At 43.7% G+C, this 16500-nt stretch overlaps 1 protein-coding gene and 1 long non-coding RNA gene across 12 annotated transcripts in view; one reads left to right on the top strand and one right to left on the bottom strand.

The window, feature by feature from the left end:
- Positions 1-16500, top strand: part of BTRC (beta-transducin repeat containing E3 ubiquitin protein ligase) — a 118829-nt gene that overhangs the window by 36285 nt on the left and 66044 nt on the right. For 5 of the 11 annotated variants that reach the window (XM_068688292.1, XM_068688293.1, XM_068688299.1 and 2 more), the window contains one exon: positions 11993-12070. The exons of 5 other annotated variants lie outside the window; for them this stretch is intronic. In XM_068688292.1, coding sequence (XP_068544393.1) covers positions 11993-12070 — 78 coding nt within the window. Of the gene's footprint in view, positions 1-10013; positions 10074-11992; positions 12071-16500 lie in introns of those variants that run through there. One more of the 11 variants, XM_068688300.1, reaches the window with a different exon arrangement.
- On the bottom strand, positions 13397-16042 carry LOC137859335 (uncharacterized). The gene is made up of 2 exons (XR_011098235.1): positions 15659-16042; positions 13397-15274 (listed from the first exon to the last, which is right to left on the bottom strand). It is a non-coding gene; the product is annotated as an uncharacterized lncRNA (long non-coding RNA).

The following is a 16500-nucleotide window of genomic DNA, read 5'->3' as shown; positions in this document are numbered from 1 at the left end:
TGCCAATATGGAGCGGCATCTAATCCCTTTCTGAAGGTGAAGGGCAAGAACACACCTCAGGCCTTCTTGTTAGCTGGCCTTATTTCTTAAAATTCCTGTGATTGCAGCTCCAACAACGCTGGCAAGCAGAGTGCTGGGGCCCTGCAGCTCATCAGAGGTGTGACCACTGTGGTTCCTACCCTCTGTCCTGGTTAAAAATTGAGATGTGATTAGATCAGTAATAAATAATTTGTGCTACCAGTCTTAAGTATTTTGAAAAAGGTCCCTGGTTTAAGGCTGATCTTCTTTTCTACTGCTAATCCTCTGCTTTGAGGGAACTTTTAGAAATAAATTGCAATTGTTGGTTTTTCCTAGACTGCAGTGCTTCATTTTTAAAATGGTCCCTGGGTCGTGTATGTAAAGCAAGGTCTTGAGCAGGCCAAGTTAGGATCCAGTTTACGATCTGACAGTTAAACTTGAAATAAAATACTAGTGAGAAGATAGTGAGGATGGGACTGCGCTCGTAAACTGGGGGCTCAAACACCTGGGAGGAACAGTGGTCCTTTGAACCTTTCTTCATCCAGGAGCACAAAATGCAAAGTGCTGGGCTTTGCTTTGTGTACTGTGGCTGAATGCACGAGAAGCCGCACTGGGGACTGCTGTAGTGGGATTTTGCACGAGGGCTTGTAAAGATTTGGAAAACGCGGTTATGGCAGCTCCCACAGTTGTTAATGTTTTGCAGCCCTCCAAAGCAAGGCAGAAAATCTCCAAAACCCTTAGAACATGAGGTTTTTAAGTCTGAGATGAGCTGTCACACTGTAATCATTAAAACACAGCATTTTACTTATGGCTATATCATGGATACATGTAGGAGAATTCAAGTACTGAGAATGCCCTTTCCATCTGCTTTTTGAGAGTCATTGATGGATAAGTACAATGCCTTTAAAAGTCTGGAATTTCTTCTGTTTGGTGTCTGTTATGTTCCAAGATCAGTATCAATAAAACACGTTTCAAATGCTGGGGAAGAACTTGTCCATGTAAAATGAAGGGTTGCCCTTTCAACGTATAGATCGGATTTTAAAGCAGATGAAGTAACAACGTCGGCGCTCTAATTTGGGAGGGCTTGCTTAAAAAAGAAGAGCCAGGTTTTCCATCTCTGGATTGCTGGCATGTACTAATAGACGGTTATTCATCTGTCTGTGTTTTCTTCAAATCGTTTTTGAGCCTCCCTGTGTTGTCCTGCTTTGCTGACATGTATCCCATGTGGCAAGAAGGAGTTTTGTATAATCACCCTGCTTTAATCAATAGAATAATTGATAAACCAGATAAGATTTAAACTGATTACCTCCCCGAGTAGAACTCCCTGAGGGCCTTGGACTCTCTTAATTTTGACATGTATGTTGTGTACCCCGTGGATGAAGTGCAGTTTGAATTATCTGTTTTTATTTGCTTAATGACGGGGAGGGTGTTAAAGTCAAATGTTTAATTAACCCAGCAATGGGCTGCGCTGTCACTTACACACACATCCAGCTGATTGAGATATCTCACCGAGAATACTGAATAGGAATGATAATGTGGCACTGAGACGGAAGATTGCTTTTTCAATCCATTTGCTGGGTCACTGCTTTGAATGTCTTATTGGATGAAAGGCATTCAGCCTGGAAAAAAAAAATCAGCATTTAAGTACATTTTGTTTTCCTGGCCCTTCTCCACCAAGAAGTTAACTAAAACAGATATGTTGTAGGTTTAATAAGCCATTCATGTTGGAGCGAAAAGCTGCAAATAGTGGATCTCACCAGCTGATGGTCTAGAGCTGTATAATTTCCTATAGGAACAAAACGTTTGCTAGCCCCGAGGTATCTGAAGACGCGCTTCTATCTACACCTTTATCTTTCATTCTTTGATTGCTTGACTACCCACTTCATTTGATGGTCTCCATAGCAGGTCCAACTCTTCATCCTTACCCAGGGCGGTGAGATTTGCAGCGACGTTTCGTACCTCCTTGTTCTATTGCTACAAGAAAATGGGGCTTTGGAGTTGGCGTGATTTTGTACTTACAGAACCTAAGGGCGAGCTTGTAAATTGAAATGTTACAGGAGGGATTTGTGTTACCACATTTAAATTGGTGTAGCCAGATTGGGAGGACCTGGGCTTCTTTCTTGGGTGGCAGTTATTGTAAGGTCATAATGCTTGCTGACACAACGAATTTCCCATTATTTTATTAGGAAAAAAATACATTTTTTTGCTTAATGGGGATGGGAGGTTAGGACGTATTCAGACTTGCATCTTTTGGTATATTGGCAATTTAGGTTTTTCAGCAGTGCTGTATGGAAACGGACGCACCGTATGTTGGAAATTAACCAAATTTGCCCCGCAGTCCAGTGGTGGATGATGCTTCCTGTGCTGAGCGTAGCTTCAGAAGGTAGACAAAGCACTTAGACCTGCCTGGAGAAATTGCAACCATGAGAAACGTTGGGAAGTTGGAGCTGTATCACCCAAATGGCTCCGTGGTAACTCTCTAGTACTTTGAATGTTTTTTTGATGCAAAACCAGGTCACTTTGGCTGGAGGCTCACCTGGCAAGCGTTGTCTACAGCATAAAGACACGAGTGCCCTTATGGGCTGTGGTGTAGATATATGCTGTGAATTCCCATCAGTTTAACACTGCAGTGAATTTGTTGGGTAGCCCTTTCTTTAAACAAGTGAGCTGCATTCAGTTAATATTTGGGGGAAGAAATGTGATTAAAAAGTTAACGCGAGACAGAATGTGGGATTCTTCCTTCGTGCTGCCATTTTGACTTTGGCAATGTCTATTTCATGCTTTTTTTCTTTTTTTTTTTTTTTTGTATCTTTTTTCCTCTTTCCTGCAATGAAAAATAAGAAGTTAAAAGACAAAGCTGACCAAGAAAAACATGACAGAGTGCAGTAAGGTGAGGGCAGCATGGTTGAATTAGAAGTTTGGGAGTGAGCAAGCCAAGGGCTCTAAGGAAAAGGTGCAGTGGAAGTATTTTGGTCTACTTGCCAGCAGAGCTCAGAATGGGAGATTTCAAAAAAGATTAAAATAAAGAAAGTAGGAGATGACCAAGGATTGGAGGGGAAAGGGCTTTTAGAGTGAGACTGATGAGACTGCATTGGTCCTCTGAGGGAGGTAGCTATGAAAAGTTAGAAAATCATTCTTCAAGAAGGAGATGAAATCTACAGCAAAACCAGCCGATTTTACAACCCAGTTCTCAGAGCACTTGCGGTTCCTATGCAGATGAACCTGTAATAAATATTGTACCAAGAAAGTTAATCTGTATCTAGAGAATTTTAATAAATAAAAAGTTTTAAAAAACTCTCCCAAGATCTGTTGGCTCTTGCTAACTCTTGTTAGTAATAGAAATACGTTTTTGACACCTTTTTTGGATGTTGGCTTATGTTCACAGCCTGTAAAAACAGACTTTGCTTCTTTTTCCCCCTTACACGTAGGGGAAAATCAAGTAAACATCCTTTTTGAAGATGTAGAAAAGCAAAAAAGCACCGATAAAAGCTGTGATTCGTGGGAGGGGAGGGGAAGAATCCTGCAAACCGAGAATGAGTGTGTATAATTTCCAACTTCAGTACTTCAGCGCCCTGAGATGAGTGTTGAAAATGAATTTTTGTGAAAGGAATGTAGCAAAATGAAACCAACAAAGAAGCGAGAGTCAAGCCGTGATTGATTCTGTTCTTCTTTAAAAAGCTTCTGTTGCATGCGAAATCTGTCTTCCTGAAGTATGTGTGGCACAGTCCTGCAGTCTTGCAGACAAATTAACCTCCGCCGAAACTGTTTAAACAAGAATTCGAGCAAGAATTGAAAAGATTGGAGAAATTGTTAAGGTCCTAAAGAACAGAAATGGAAGAATGCTTTTTTTTTGTGCAGCGTGGGGAGCAGAGATGCAGGGTAACGTGCTAGGCAGAGGCAAAGGGAAGCCCCACGATAATCAGATGCAGAACAAGTCCTGACACCAGCCTTACATAAGTGGCCTGGTTGGATATTTGGAGGTATTACCCATATTATGTGTATCATAAGGTTAATTGGATGTTTTCATCCATGCTTATTGGAAATGTGTGCTTTCTGGTCCTCAAAAAGATGCAGACAGCTTTGAACTACTAAAAAATCTTGGAGTATGAGTTATATGCTGTAAAATCATGCACGGAAAGCGCTGGCTCTGAAAGCATCTGTATACCTGTGAAGGTGCTGATCGATCTGTGCTATTTAGGAAAAGAAATTCTGAAGCAGAGCTGGCTGTGAAAAAATGCAAATAATAAAACGTAGCTAGAGGTCCTTAAGGCTTCTTAAGCTCTAACCTTGTTATGAAGAATGGCGAAGTCGAGCTGCCTAATGCAGATGTCTGAGTTACAAAAATAACCAGATGTCCTGATTAGCAGAAGCAAATGTTCTTCCCTTAATCCACGTGAAATTATATTCAAAGGCTCTCCGGATGTAATGCTTGTGTAAATAAGGCACCAACAAACATTGGAATAGAAAGGGCCATTGGCCAACTAGCTTGCAAGGCTTGAAAGCTTGAATATTAAAAACAAATTTACCACTGCTGACTCTCTTAAATTCACAGAACAGAAATGTTAAGCAGGGCTGCTTCCCGGGGAACGTGGAAAGGCTGTTCTCATTAGCCATATTTTCTCTCTCTCTTTCTCTCTCCCTCTCGTTTGAGAAATGTCTATAAAGTGAAGCTCTTTTTTTTTTAAAAGAATTTCCCTAAATGGCTAGTTCCCTGCACCTGGATTTCTGCTGTATTTTTTAACTACAACTCAGATCCGTGCTCTTCAAGATTCCTGTTTATCATGTCTTTCATATTTTAACATTAACCAATGTTCTCACAATGTCAAGACTCCCCACACCTTTTAGTTATTCTTTCTAACAAACCAATAATTAATAAGTTAAATCAGCTCAGTAAGAAACTCTTCCTGCTGTCACAAAGCTCCGTTGTTGTCTCCTTCCTTTGAAAATGTGCATTTTTTTTTCTAATCTGCAAATTATTGATGTGAATGAAAAGTAAGGAAAAATACGAAGGCACCATTCAGTAGGTTAAAAAAAGAATCCTCTCCTGCTTTTTATTTGGGAAAAAAAAATAGAAACTCTTGTTGAGGGCTGCATTAACCAAACTGGGACTTGTGCGAACATGTGCGTGTGTGTCTGGCTGGGGGGGCAGTGCTGTGCTTTTCCATTTTCACTGCTGTCAGAGCTTCAATGATAAGAATTCAGTTTCTGGTAGGTACCTGAGCTGCTCGGGCACGAATTCGAACTTCAGTTCTTTAGGCACCACGTAAACATTTGGGAAGGGTGAGCAGGGACAGAAGTCCTTGTGAGGAGTTCATAAATGCAGTGGAGGAGAAAAATATCCCGAGCGGGATAATAGCTGTATAATCATGGTATAAGCATGCATGCCAGTCTGCAGAGCAGGCAGTGAGCTGGAAGGCCAGTCGTGCTCGTTTTCCTTTTGCTTTTCTGATAGCAAGTCGCTGCAAGACAGGCTGCAGCGACTGCTCGCTCCCAGTCGTTCTGATGCTGAGCCATAAACCCCGTGTAAAAGTACCATTTCACTTGAAACTTGGAAGGGCTGGGAAACTTGCCTGTGCCTTCATTCTGGGCTGAAGTCACCCCCTTGTGCCTACATATTGCAATTTATGGTGTTCTCGAAAAGGATCTAATCTCGGGGAATGTTCGGAGCAGCAAATGCCAAAGAGGAATGGGCTCTAATACTTAGCTCTGCATTTTCATTGCTGTGGATCTCCCTGTGTGTTACAGCTGTCATTTTTGTTTTATCTACCGAACAGGCAGAGAATTGCCTTCAAACTTGATGTTTTTACACTTGTTTTTTTTTTTTTTTCCTCAACATTACCAATGTTAAGGACCGCTTTTATATAGTGCAGTGACTGAGCTAAATAAGCCTCAATTTGAATACTCCAGGCCTCATGGGAGGCGAAAAAGGAGAAGCTATTGTTAAGTGTTTTTAAGTGGAGGTTAGCCCGGTAATTTTTTTTAACAGTAATACTGCTTTCAGGCGGACATTGGCTATGCCAGGATTCATCCAGGCACTGTTTGAAATGGCTGAGTTATTTATAAACTGACAGACAGCATTTATAAAATCAGGATGCTGACAGTCCCTTAACGATAACAATGGGCTTGGACTCATCTATCACTTACAAAGGTTATTGGAAAGGGAACGTAAGGCTTATATGTGCCTGTAGTCTTAGCCTGGCACTTATTTCCACACATCTCTCTCTTTTCTCTCCTCCCTCCCTCTCTCCTCCCCTTCTCAGTGCACTCTGCCTGACATGGGCATCAGACAATTGCAGCTAATTCCCCCCGTGCCTTTACCCAGCGATTCCTTGTCCTGTTTCCTGCAATCAATGATGCAAATTAGGAGACGGTTTCGTAGCATCTTGGGGCAGCAACCCGGCCCAGACCAAACAAGAGAAACATCTGGGCTGCTGGCAGGCTGCTGGCGTGAATTGGGAAAGAAGAAGTGTGCGGTGACTGACAGGCTTAACCCGGGGCTGGGCAGAGGTTAAGCAGGCCTTCTGCTTCGTTTTCCTTTCATCTAGCACCAGTCTGCAGGCAGAATGCTGATGTACCTCCTTTCTCAGCCAGGCAGGAGCCACCGAACGCGGTCCCCCTCTGCCCTTGGTGAGGAGGAGCGAGTGCATCGCGGGGACGCTTCAAGAAACATTATAATAAGAGGATGCCAGTGATTTTCCAGCTCTGCAAAAACATCCGAATGCACCTAGGAGCCTGAGGGTCAGGTCGTAGCAACAAGTTTGCACTGGAAAAAGGGAAAAGCAGAATTTCACTGGTGTGAAAAGCACCTTTTTTTAGCGTGGCAGCACGCATTGAGGTGGCTACGCCTGGCGTCCGGTTTGCCCTTGAAATATTTACTCTCCCGTACCCGTTCGGACACCGTGTTCCCACTGTATTATTTGCTTAGAGACCTGAAATACCCAAGTAGATTTCCTCCACGCGGTTGGATCTGCTGATATCACTACAAACACACCCTGCCCCGGCTTCTGCTCCAACTGATGGATACGCGCGCGATGGCTGGAGAGAGGCTTGGCTGGCTTGAGGGGGTCTATTTATCAGGGAACTCGATTAAAATACAGACTGCACATGACATCAAATTTGTAATCATTTTTCCACAGCAAGCCAGCGTTTTCTGTATTGGATGCAGGTGTTTAAAGCAATAGTGTGTTTTAAGGGCCAGTGCAGCACAAATTCTGGCCTTTGGGATAATGACAAGTGTTTTGCCTGCATAAACAATATATTTTTTTTCCCCCTGAGGTCCACGCACACCTAGTTTCCCTCCAGCTCATCATCTCTGTCAGGTTAATCAATAGGCACCGTATGGCAGAGGGTCAGTAATCAGTGTCATCGTGCCTTTAAATCGTGTTGAAAATTTGCTTAAAGCCTGGGCCAATTAACATCGAGATGATGAATGGATGGGTAGATGGGAAGAGCCTGGCGCTCAGGGGCTTTGTGAGAAGGAGATGCTCAGCTGTTGAGCAGCAGACACCAGCGAATAAAATCAGCCATTCATGTGAGCTCAGTCCACCCACTCTTAATGATAATGTCAATCTAGCAAAATATATACACATTGGAGTTGTCATGAGTTCATAAATCAAAGGAGTTTGTCAAAGGCATTCAGATTAACGAGGCAGCAGCAATAACAAGTCAAATTTGCATAGAGAATTGCCCGAATCTCAGTAAATTATGATCCTGTTTTTCATTTGATTATTTGCTAATGTCTCAAGAGGGAGAATGATTATATTAGCATGCAAAATCTACTCCAGAAGTAGAAATCCGAGGTATAGCAGACCAGCGCACGATGACAATTAATCAGTTTCTGCATACTAGCATAAACGCGCAAGGCCCAGAAATGAACTCCTTTTTTTATTATTATTTCTCCTTGCTACTGATCCAAATGGTTCAGCTTGACAGAGACTTTATATTGCTTTAACAGTGTTCTGAATTGTGCCTGCAGGCAAGACATAGTTATGCAGCTATAACCAACCTATCCATCTGCCAACCAGATTGGAATTCTCCTATCCAAGGCTTCCATTAACCCCCACTGACAGCTCCAAACAGGATTAAGAATTTGAAAGCATAAAAAATAGTTGTGCTCCTCGCATAGACACACACTTCTCCCCCACCCCCAGCTCCCCGCACTCGGGAAAAAAAAAAAGAAAAAAAAAAAAGGCTGCATCTGTACAGTTTTATAATTAGTGCCGGGCAGAAGAGCCCCAAAGAAAGCCTCCCCCAGTTGGCAGGGCTTTGATTTCCACCATGACGAGCGAGGCGGTACTAAAGGTAGCTCTGCCCAATTGGTAGTCCCTGGGAGTGCATTTATCCACGTATTATAGCTCGTTCCCAGCAGTGTTTTGCTGGGCTGCGTACACAAAATGCTGCGTGTCATCTCCCATCAAGCGCTTCAGTCTGGGGACTGCGGATGCGTTGTAGCATGGTGTGTTTAGCGGCGGAGGAGGCTTCACGGGGAGAGTTAAATAGTAATAATTTCGTAGTGGTCTTTAAGACAACCTGCCACGGAATTATATTCTGTTAATTACAGGCTGAAGTTTTAAATGCAAATCAGATTTAAAAGGCTCTCGTTACAGACAGGAGCCATTTTAGGAGGAACAAACTACGGAGGGCGAAGCCCCTTTTCGCAGGAACCTCCTGCTAAAGGGAAATTGTGAAGGTTACGAGAAACGAGCTTGGGTTTGCTGCCTCCTCTTCCCAGCACTTCCAATGTCATTGTGTGACCTTGGGCAAAACAAAACCAAAAAATTTGTTTTGCCTGTCTGTGGAAACCATGTGCGCACGTACACGTTTCTGATCTCACCACGACCGATTTGGAGACTTTGGCGCTTCTCATCTTATCTTTCTCATCCTTGTTTGAAATAAAAGAGCCTTGAGTTCAGTGCAAACGGTTTTGGCCAGTCTGGCTTTAGTCTGCAAAGGAAGGTTATGGGATTTTTTAGTTTTCCCTGATGAAAGAGAGTTTGTATGGCTTTTCAGCTTTCGGTCTGCGCTGGTTTTCTTTGCTCCTTTCACCCTAATAAATTCCATCATTCGTCTACTAGGTATCAAGCATAATCGCTGCAGATCTTTAATATTCCCGGCGAGTACACCCAAAATACCGTCTGGATACCAAGTGCTCCTTTCCGGCTCTGTGCCTGAGACGTGCGTTTCAGTAACCACGAGAGGGTGCTCGGAGCAGCTCCTCCCTTTGTCTGCCTCTCTTGTGGCAGAGAGCATCGCCCAAGTCCTGCCGAGGCAAACCTTGCTCTGACCTCGCACGTTTTTATCCCTCCTCCCACCTTGTTGAGCAAGGAGAAATATCTCGGTGCCCCGTTTCAGCCGATTATCTCGTGCTCTTCCCGTGGCCGTGGCTAAGCGTTGCCCTGTCGAGTGTCACGCAGCCACGGTTAGTCCTGAAATACGCAGGGTCTTGTCCCTGCCCCTGGATCGATGGCTTCCCTCTTCGTGAGAAACGAGTGGGAGTTATAAACATCTGTGCTTTTTTTTTTTTAAAGTGTGATGACTTTCCAGTCATTCTGTCTTCACCGAGCGTAACTTGCTTGCCGACAAAAAGTGCACGAGCAGCGCTCCTCCGTAATGGGCTGCGCTTGGAGCTGCTGCGTTGGTGCTGTAGAGTGGGGAGACGCCAAGCTGTGAGCCACCATATGCACTTGGCAGTCTTTGTCTGGTCTTTGTTCAGCCAACCTCTTAGCCTTGCCACCTATAAAGATAATGAATGCAAAATGGTCCTCTGCTCGCTCTTAAAATCGGATGCTCGGCTTAAAGAAAAAGGAGATAACTTGATGCTTTGCGGTAGCTAGGAATTCACCGTCAGATTTTCCTCCTTTTTGCGATTTTTGGAGGGAGAATCTTAAATGGTTTGAAAGGCAAGAAGAAGGGAAGCTTTCAGTTCCGTAGAAAGGATTCTTAGGAGTGGGAACACATCTTAGCACTTGCAGGAGGGAAGGGGATGACTGCTGGAAAAGCATCCAAGAAGAATGAACAACCCCCCGAGTCCAGGAGATGCACAGCGCCCACCTCAGGTTCTTATGTTTCTCTCCCTTGGTCTTTTTCTCCAAAGCACAAAAATTAAAACCCTCTTTTGAATCCCACCGCTTGCTAAGCTGTATTTCATGAGTAGAAAAGAGCATTTTTAACGTCTGCCATTCCTTTTTGGAGATATGTGATTGTAGCTGGAGTGTTTTTACGATCACAGTCCTTTCTAGGCTGGATTTAATGTAATAACTTGGTCCTGGCAGGGGCCTCACATGAAAACTTCTAAAAGCTGGCCTCTTCCAGCGATTTATCAGGCCCGTTTAGGATTGATTTCCATTATAAAACCCTAGTTACAACATCCCAGATGTCACGGTGCCTTGCGAGCCCTATATCTTGTTCAGACAAACAACCAAAAACCATCAAAGATCAGTAGCTGGTCTGCAAGCCTCGACTTCCACCCAATCCTCTTGACCAACTGATGACATCCCAAGTGTGTGTGTGTTTGTTTTCCCTTCCCTGCCTTTTCCCAACAAACAGCTTACATCCCACACCTCCTGGCTGTGCCTTTTCCTCCCCTTCAGCAGAGCTGAGCTGCCTGGACCCCGGCCGATGACCGCGCTGCAGCGGGCACCCTGCTCCTCTGCTCGCCCTGCTTTGCCCTGCTGCTGCTCCTCCTTTTACCAACAGACACCACTTCTGCCTCCCGAGATGCTGGGCTGGAAGCTGGATTTGGGAGAAACCAGGCAGAGCCGTGCTCTGCAAAGGCCAGGTTATTTTGGGGGCGAGGAGGCACAAGCACAAAACGCACGCTTCTGCTTGAAATCCTGCGCTCCGGAGCTTGTCTGCGAGCAACTGGAAAACCACCCTTTTCCTGGCAGAGCTCTCCCTAAGCAGTTTTTCTGTATCTCTTTAAAACCTGTTTAGTTACTCACTACTGAATGCGTGGGAATGTGGCCTAAGGCTACGAATACTGTGGTGATCAAACTGATTTTAGATGTGTATGTGGGATTCCCCCAAAGCTGGCTGTCATTACTCTGTCAGCGCAGGAGCTGAACCCGTGCAAAGAAACTGTCTGCTGGAGTAGCTGGCTTTGTCAGCGAGGACAGGGTTCCCCCCACACACCCAGCACTTTTTAACCAAATGTTTGCTAAAGATTGTACGCGTTTGGAGATAAACAATATCCTGGCTTTACTCTAAAGCAAGGAATAATTGGCTTTAACGGCGAGGTCAACAACAAAAAGCTCCCGGAGTTCTTTCTTATTTGTGCTGAAAAAGCCCTCGTATTTCTTTTTTCTTCTCCCCCTTCCCTCGTCTTTCCTGATGCTCTTCTCTGGAGGTGGTGGCTTCAGTTTTGCAGCCTCAGTCTTTCTAGAGACGGTGCTTGTGTGTGCAGCTTCAGGGGGCAGAAGTGACAAACATAGCCACGGTATCATTTGCTACCCACACTTTTTTTTTTTTTTAAAGGACCTGACAACCTCTTACGCAGGAATTTAGCTTAATTAAATTTCTCTATGATTTTTGGCAGCCCAGCAGACTCACTACAATTAATAATTGTTGGACAGATTAAAGCAGAGGGGCAGAGGGAACAGTTGCACCCATTCCTGGTCTTTTGTTTTCCTCAGGTTCCGCTGTTTTAAATAGTTCTGGGGTGCTGGGGAGCACTGGTGTTACCATGCTGACCCAGCCATTATTTCAGCTTTTCCAAGAGGCAGTTATTGGTGATTTCAGAATAAATCTCCAAAGCACAGTCTTCTTCGATAGACACCTGCACAGTGCTGCATTGCTGTATGGAGGAGAGATTCTTTCTCTGCCATAACAAGCTGTTTGGCTTAAAAGTACAAGTTAGCCTCCGGTGTGCGTATACATAAAATACTGTAGCTTGCATAGTACAAATATTCTGTTTCTTTTCTCCTCGCAGAGTAATATTAGGGATAAGAACTGAATTAAAGCTTACTTTCTTTCACAGAACTCCTCTGAGAGAGAAGACTGTAATAATGATGAGCCCCCTAGGAAGATCATTCCCGAGAAGAATTCACTTAGACAGGTATGTGATCAGTCTCTTTAAAAATGCAATAAAACTTTCTAGCTATTTGAATCCTTAAATGCTTTTGGAAGCTGAAGTCTGACTTATGCTCATGGAAATCCTTTCTTTTCTCCCTTGAAGTCTGAGCTAGTCGCAGTATACCCAGGAAAATCAGACACATGGATTTACCTTCCAGGAGAGTCGATGACTCTTTCTAAGGAAATCCAGACTTCTGCTCTCCTGTTTTACCTTTTTCCAGTTGGTATTCATCTTCAGCCTTTTCTTCTGTTCTTGTTCCTGCCTTGTTTGTAGTATATTTTGTCTTGCTTCAGATCCTGTGCTCAGGAGTTTCAAAGCATTCTAGAACAATTAAGTTTTCCATTACCCTTGAAGATGGATTTTCTTGGAGATGTTGTCCGGGTTAATAACCTGAAAAATGACCAATATTCTCTTCTACATTCAGGTATATGCCTAGTGGGTAGAAAAGATAAAGAGTGGGCTGCTAAACCATAATATCTCAGCCTTTTATGTATAGTAAAGCAAATTTCTTACCAGTTCGTCAACAAATGACATTGTTCACAGCACGGTGATTAGCTGTGTTTCAGGATATCGTTGAGATGCATCAGAGCTTTCATCTTTATGCCCAGTCTTCAGTGTGGCCAAAATCCTTGGGTCTTCTGGTAGCTATATGGTGCCTTAGGTGTTGAGAACAGTGTTTGTGGATAAGTTCAAGCTGTAGCCTTAAAGCAAGTACCTTCTTGTCTAGACCATACGAGGTGGTTGCCCGAGATTTTGTGCGTGTTGTAGAAGGAATTTAGATTCTTTGTGTAGGCATCAATAGAAACTATCAAAGCATTTTGGAAGCTCATATTGCTCCTTTTTCTCTATTAATGATGGACAAGAACAAGTTGGGAATTTTCCAACTGTAGAGGAAGAAATCAGACACAGATACATGTGCTTTTTTCCTTCCTAATCAATGAGTAAAGTGATGCTTAATGGAAAGATCTGCATCTCCTAGAGGAAGGAGTGATTACCCTGTCTCACATCTGCGCATATTTTGTAAAACCAAAAAGATCTGTCCTGCAAATGCTGTCAAAGCAGTAATACTCAAAAAGTGCTGAGTGCGGTACTAGTACCTTAGTGGAAAGATGCTAACTTGGTAAATATTGAGTGTACGACTTCATATTTTCTGTCCCTCCCTTAAGACACTGCTGTTAAAATTTCATTATTGGGAAACGTGGACCTACCTGCGCAGAAGAATTGAATGTGTATGTGTGGAGAGAGGGGGAAGTCTGTCTGCTTAAACTGCCTTTCTAGTGAAATTTTCCACGTATTTAGTCATTTTTGATTAGTTAGGCATTAGCCATGGCCATAAATGTTTCCTCAGGTAGGTTTGTGGAACAGATGTAGTAGAAGATGGAGGTAATAAAAAGGTGCAGTGGTTATTTAGGCTTCTGAAGTTGTAAGCAGAGGCTGAAGACCCCCATAGCTTAGTGCTATGGACCTCTCTAGGAGAAATGTAATTTTTCTGTTGACTGTAATGGCTTTTGTAGGAGGATATCTTCAGAAGTCTCAACAAGTGGAGCTGTGTCCTTAGCGTGCTGGCAGGAGGAGGCACGGCTGCTCTGAGGTTGGTGAGGGGCAGCAAGGCAGAAGAGATGCGGAGATCAACACTGGGAAAGGAAACAGGAACAGGCAATGAACTTGACACTGAGCTGGAACAGTAAAAAGATCTAAGCTATGACAGATTTGGAAGTACGGATGCAAATGTTCAGTTCTTGTTGAGTGCTCGATCTGACAAAATTAAATTTTGAAGGGGAAAACTGAAAATCACAGTATGAAAACAGACGTCAGAAAAAACAATGACAAGTGGCAAAAGTTTTTGGCAACTTTATTTAAGCTAACAAACGAATTTTCACACTGCAAAGTTATAAATTAATTTTAATAGGCTGATCCAGATGGTCCATTTGGAAAATGGATAGCTTGATCTGTTGAAAATTAAACTAAATTTATCTCTCTCATACTTCAAACTGAAGTAAGCGTGAGAAGAGTGCCCATTAAGTCCGGCTCATACAGATGGACCGGCAGGTCACACATGGGACTAATCTGATTCATTTTAAAAATAAATGCATGAGTTATTGAATCAGGTTCCTGTTTCAAGCCCTGCGTGTGAGCGTGTGTGTGTGTGTGTGTGTGTGTGCCGCCCTTTCAAAGGGACTCGCAAATGCTTCAGTGCCTTTTTAACCTGTGTGTTTCCATTTTAATTCAACTTCCTTGCCAAAAAACATAATTAGTTTTCAGTGCCTATCAGTTAGTGTTAGGCCCAAACACTAGATTGATTAGGTCAGGCATTTGTTATTTTAAGGGCTATGTCTCCATTCTTCATTTATGAAGAACACGAGCTCAATAGTCTTGGGGAGAGAGCCGGCCTTTAGAAACCGGGCAGGGGAAGCTCTCTGGGGGCCCCTCCAGCCTTTTAGCTTCTGGGTGTTTTTAACAGAGCCATGAATGCAGATTTGTAAATTTATTGCGGTGCCATCTGTTTTTTGCCTTTTTTTTTTTTTTTTTTTTTTTGCAGGAACCGTATTATTGTTGGCTCGTATCTGTCTATTGTGGTGGTCACTCCCCGGGAGCTTGCCCTCATAGTCCCGAGGAAAGTGATGAATAGCGGGGGTCAACATGAATAGGTCACAGGGCAGCTGTCCGGGGCTGCCCTGAACTTGATTACCCCGCTGGTTTTTAAAGAAGACGGCCACAATGCAGCTTGTTTAAAACCCTGCCCTCCCTTCTCTTCAGCCGAGCAATAATGAAGTGCCTTTCGGTTTGTTCTGCGGGGGGAAGCCGAGGCGAAGGTGGCCTCGTGGGGAGGTGCTGGCACCTCAAACGTGCTCTAGGCGCTGTTGCGGTGTTAAAGTAGAGGCACGCTGCTCGTAAGGGTTTCGAGTCAATACACGAGCCAACTGGAAGAAGCAGAAAGCAGGCAGAGAAGGTAGGGCAAAGCAAAGCAAAGACAAAAAGCTGTTTGCTGGCAGCAGTAGCCTCATCCCGCTGCCTGGGGCTCTTCTCCGGGCACACACCGAAGTTCTCCAGAAGTATTTCTGCTGTCCCCCCGATGGGGATGGTTGCACGGAGTGAGGGGCTTCAGCCTCCTCCCTTCCCCAGGGGAGATGTCGAGGACGTACGTACCAGGTCTGTAATGTTTGCAGGGTTAGCTCTTCTTTTACACTGTATATATATATATATATATAAATAAATAACATATAAATAAATAATAATAATAATAAATAATATATAAAATATTTTATATGTATATATATATATACACACACTTATATATATATGTATTTCATCTCAAAGAAAAGAGAAAAAAAAATCCATTTCCATCCCTCTGTAGCTCTTCATGCCTGTTAAAAACCAAACCAACCTGGGTTGTGCTGGAGCCTGAGTTACAATGGGAATGCTGCCTCGTGGCAGAAAGGCCACTGGGCTCTTTCAGCAGTCGTGCTAATAGGAATCTGTCACCCTGCTGCATTTCTGCATTCCTCTGTAATTGAGTAAATTGCGAGTGTTGTCTACTCCCCCCTGCCCTTTGTGTCCGTGTCCACTTACCATCCGAAGAACGTGGGCAGTGATAAATAAAGCGCTGAACAGGGCTCTCAACTCTTTGAAAGCAGCGTGTTGCCAGCCCCCTAGTTATATTTCTTTAAGTGTTTATGTTTTTCTGTATTCTTTCTCTTGTGTGGCTGGAACCCTGGGGATCCGAAGCCATGAGAGAGGCCAAGAAGCTAACAAAGTAGCTGTCCCCTTGTTAGCTTGTTCCTTTCTTCTTTAAAAAACAAGATGAAAACCATCTGGCTCAGGGCATTACATTTTCCTCCCCCATGCACCTCTATAGATGAAGAGTTTCACCTGCAGTGAGGGTTTACATTGATTAGGGAGGGAGCAGTAATTCAAGCCTCCATCCACTTCAGTGGTACTTTGCAGTCTTTAAAGGTGCTGACCCATTGAGTTAAACTGTCAAGGGAGGATAAAAAAGGAGCTTCATCCCGGGAGGTAACAGCTGCCAGGTTTTCAACACCTTGCACGCTGCTGGAGAAATGTCACAAATTGTCAATGGGAAGAAAAATCGCTCGGCTGCCATCTTCCCTTAATGACGCGCCTTATAAAATGAAAGATTTAAGGGTTGAAAAACCAGCGAGTGGCTGGCGGGGAAAAGAAAAATCCGGAGGGATTTGGAACAATGGGGCCAACGAGATTGTGCCCTGAAAGACTGTGAGTGCGGCCTCCCAGTTGGAACAAGGGTTCAGACGGGGATGGCCAGTTTGGCACGGTGGCACAAGAGGCGAGGGAAAGCAGCAGCAGCACTGAAGTCTAATATTGCTGTGTCCCTATTAAAAAAAAAAAAAAAGTCTGATTCATAAGCCAGTGAACTGAGAGAAGACATACTGTAT

The sequence above is a fragment of the Anas acuta genome, chromosome 7 (genome assembly GCF_963932015.1).
Source record: "Anas acuta chromosome 7, bAnaAcu1.1, whole genome shotgun sequence".
NCBI classification, from domain to species: domain Eukaryota; kingdom Metazoa; phylum Chordata; class Aves; order Anseriformes; family Anatidae; genus Anas; species Anas acuta.
The sequence above is the reverse complement of the archived record's forward strand: the minus strand, read 5'-3'. Positions and strand labels throughout refer to the sequence as shown.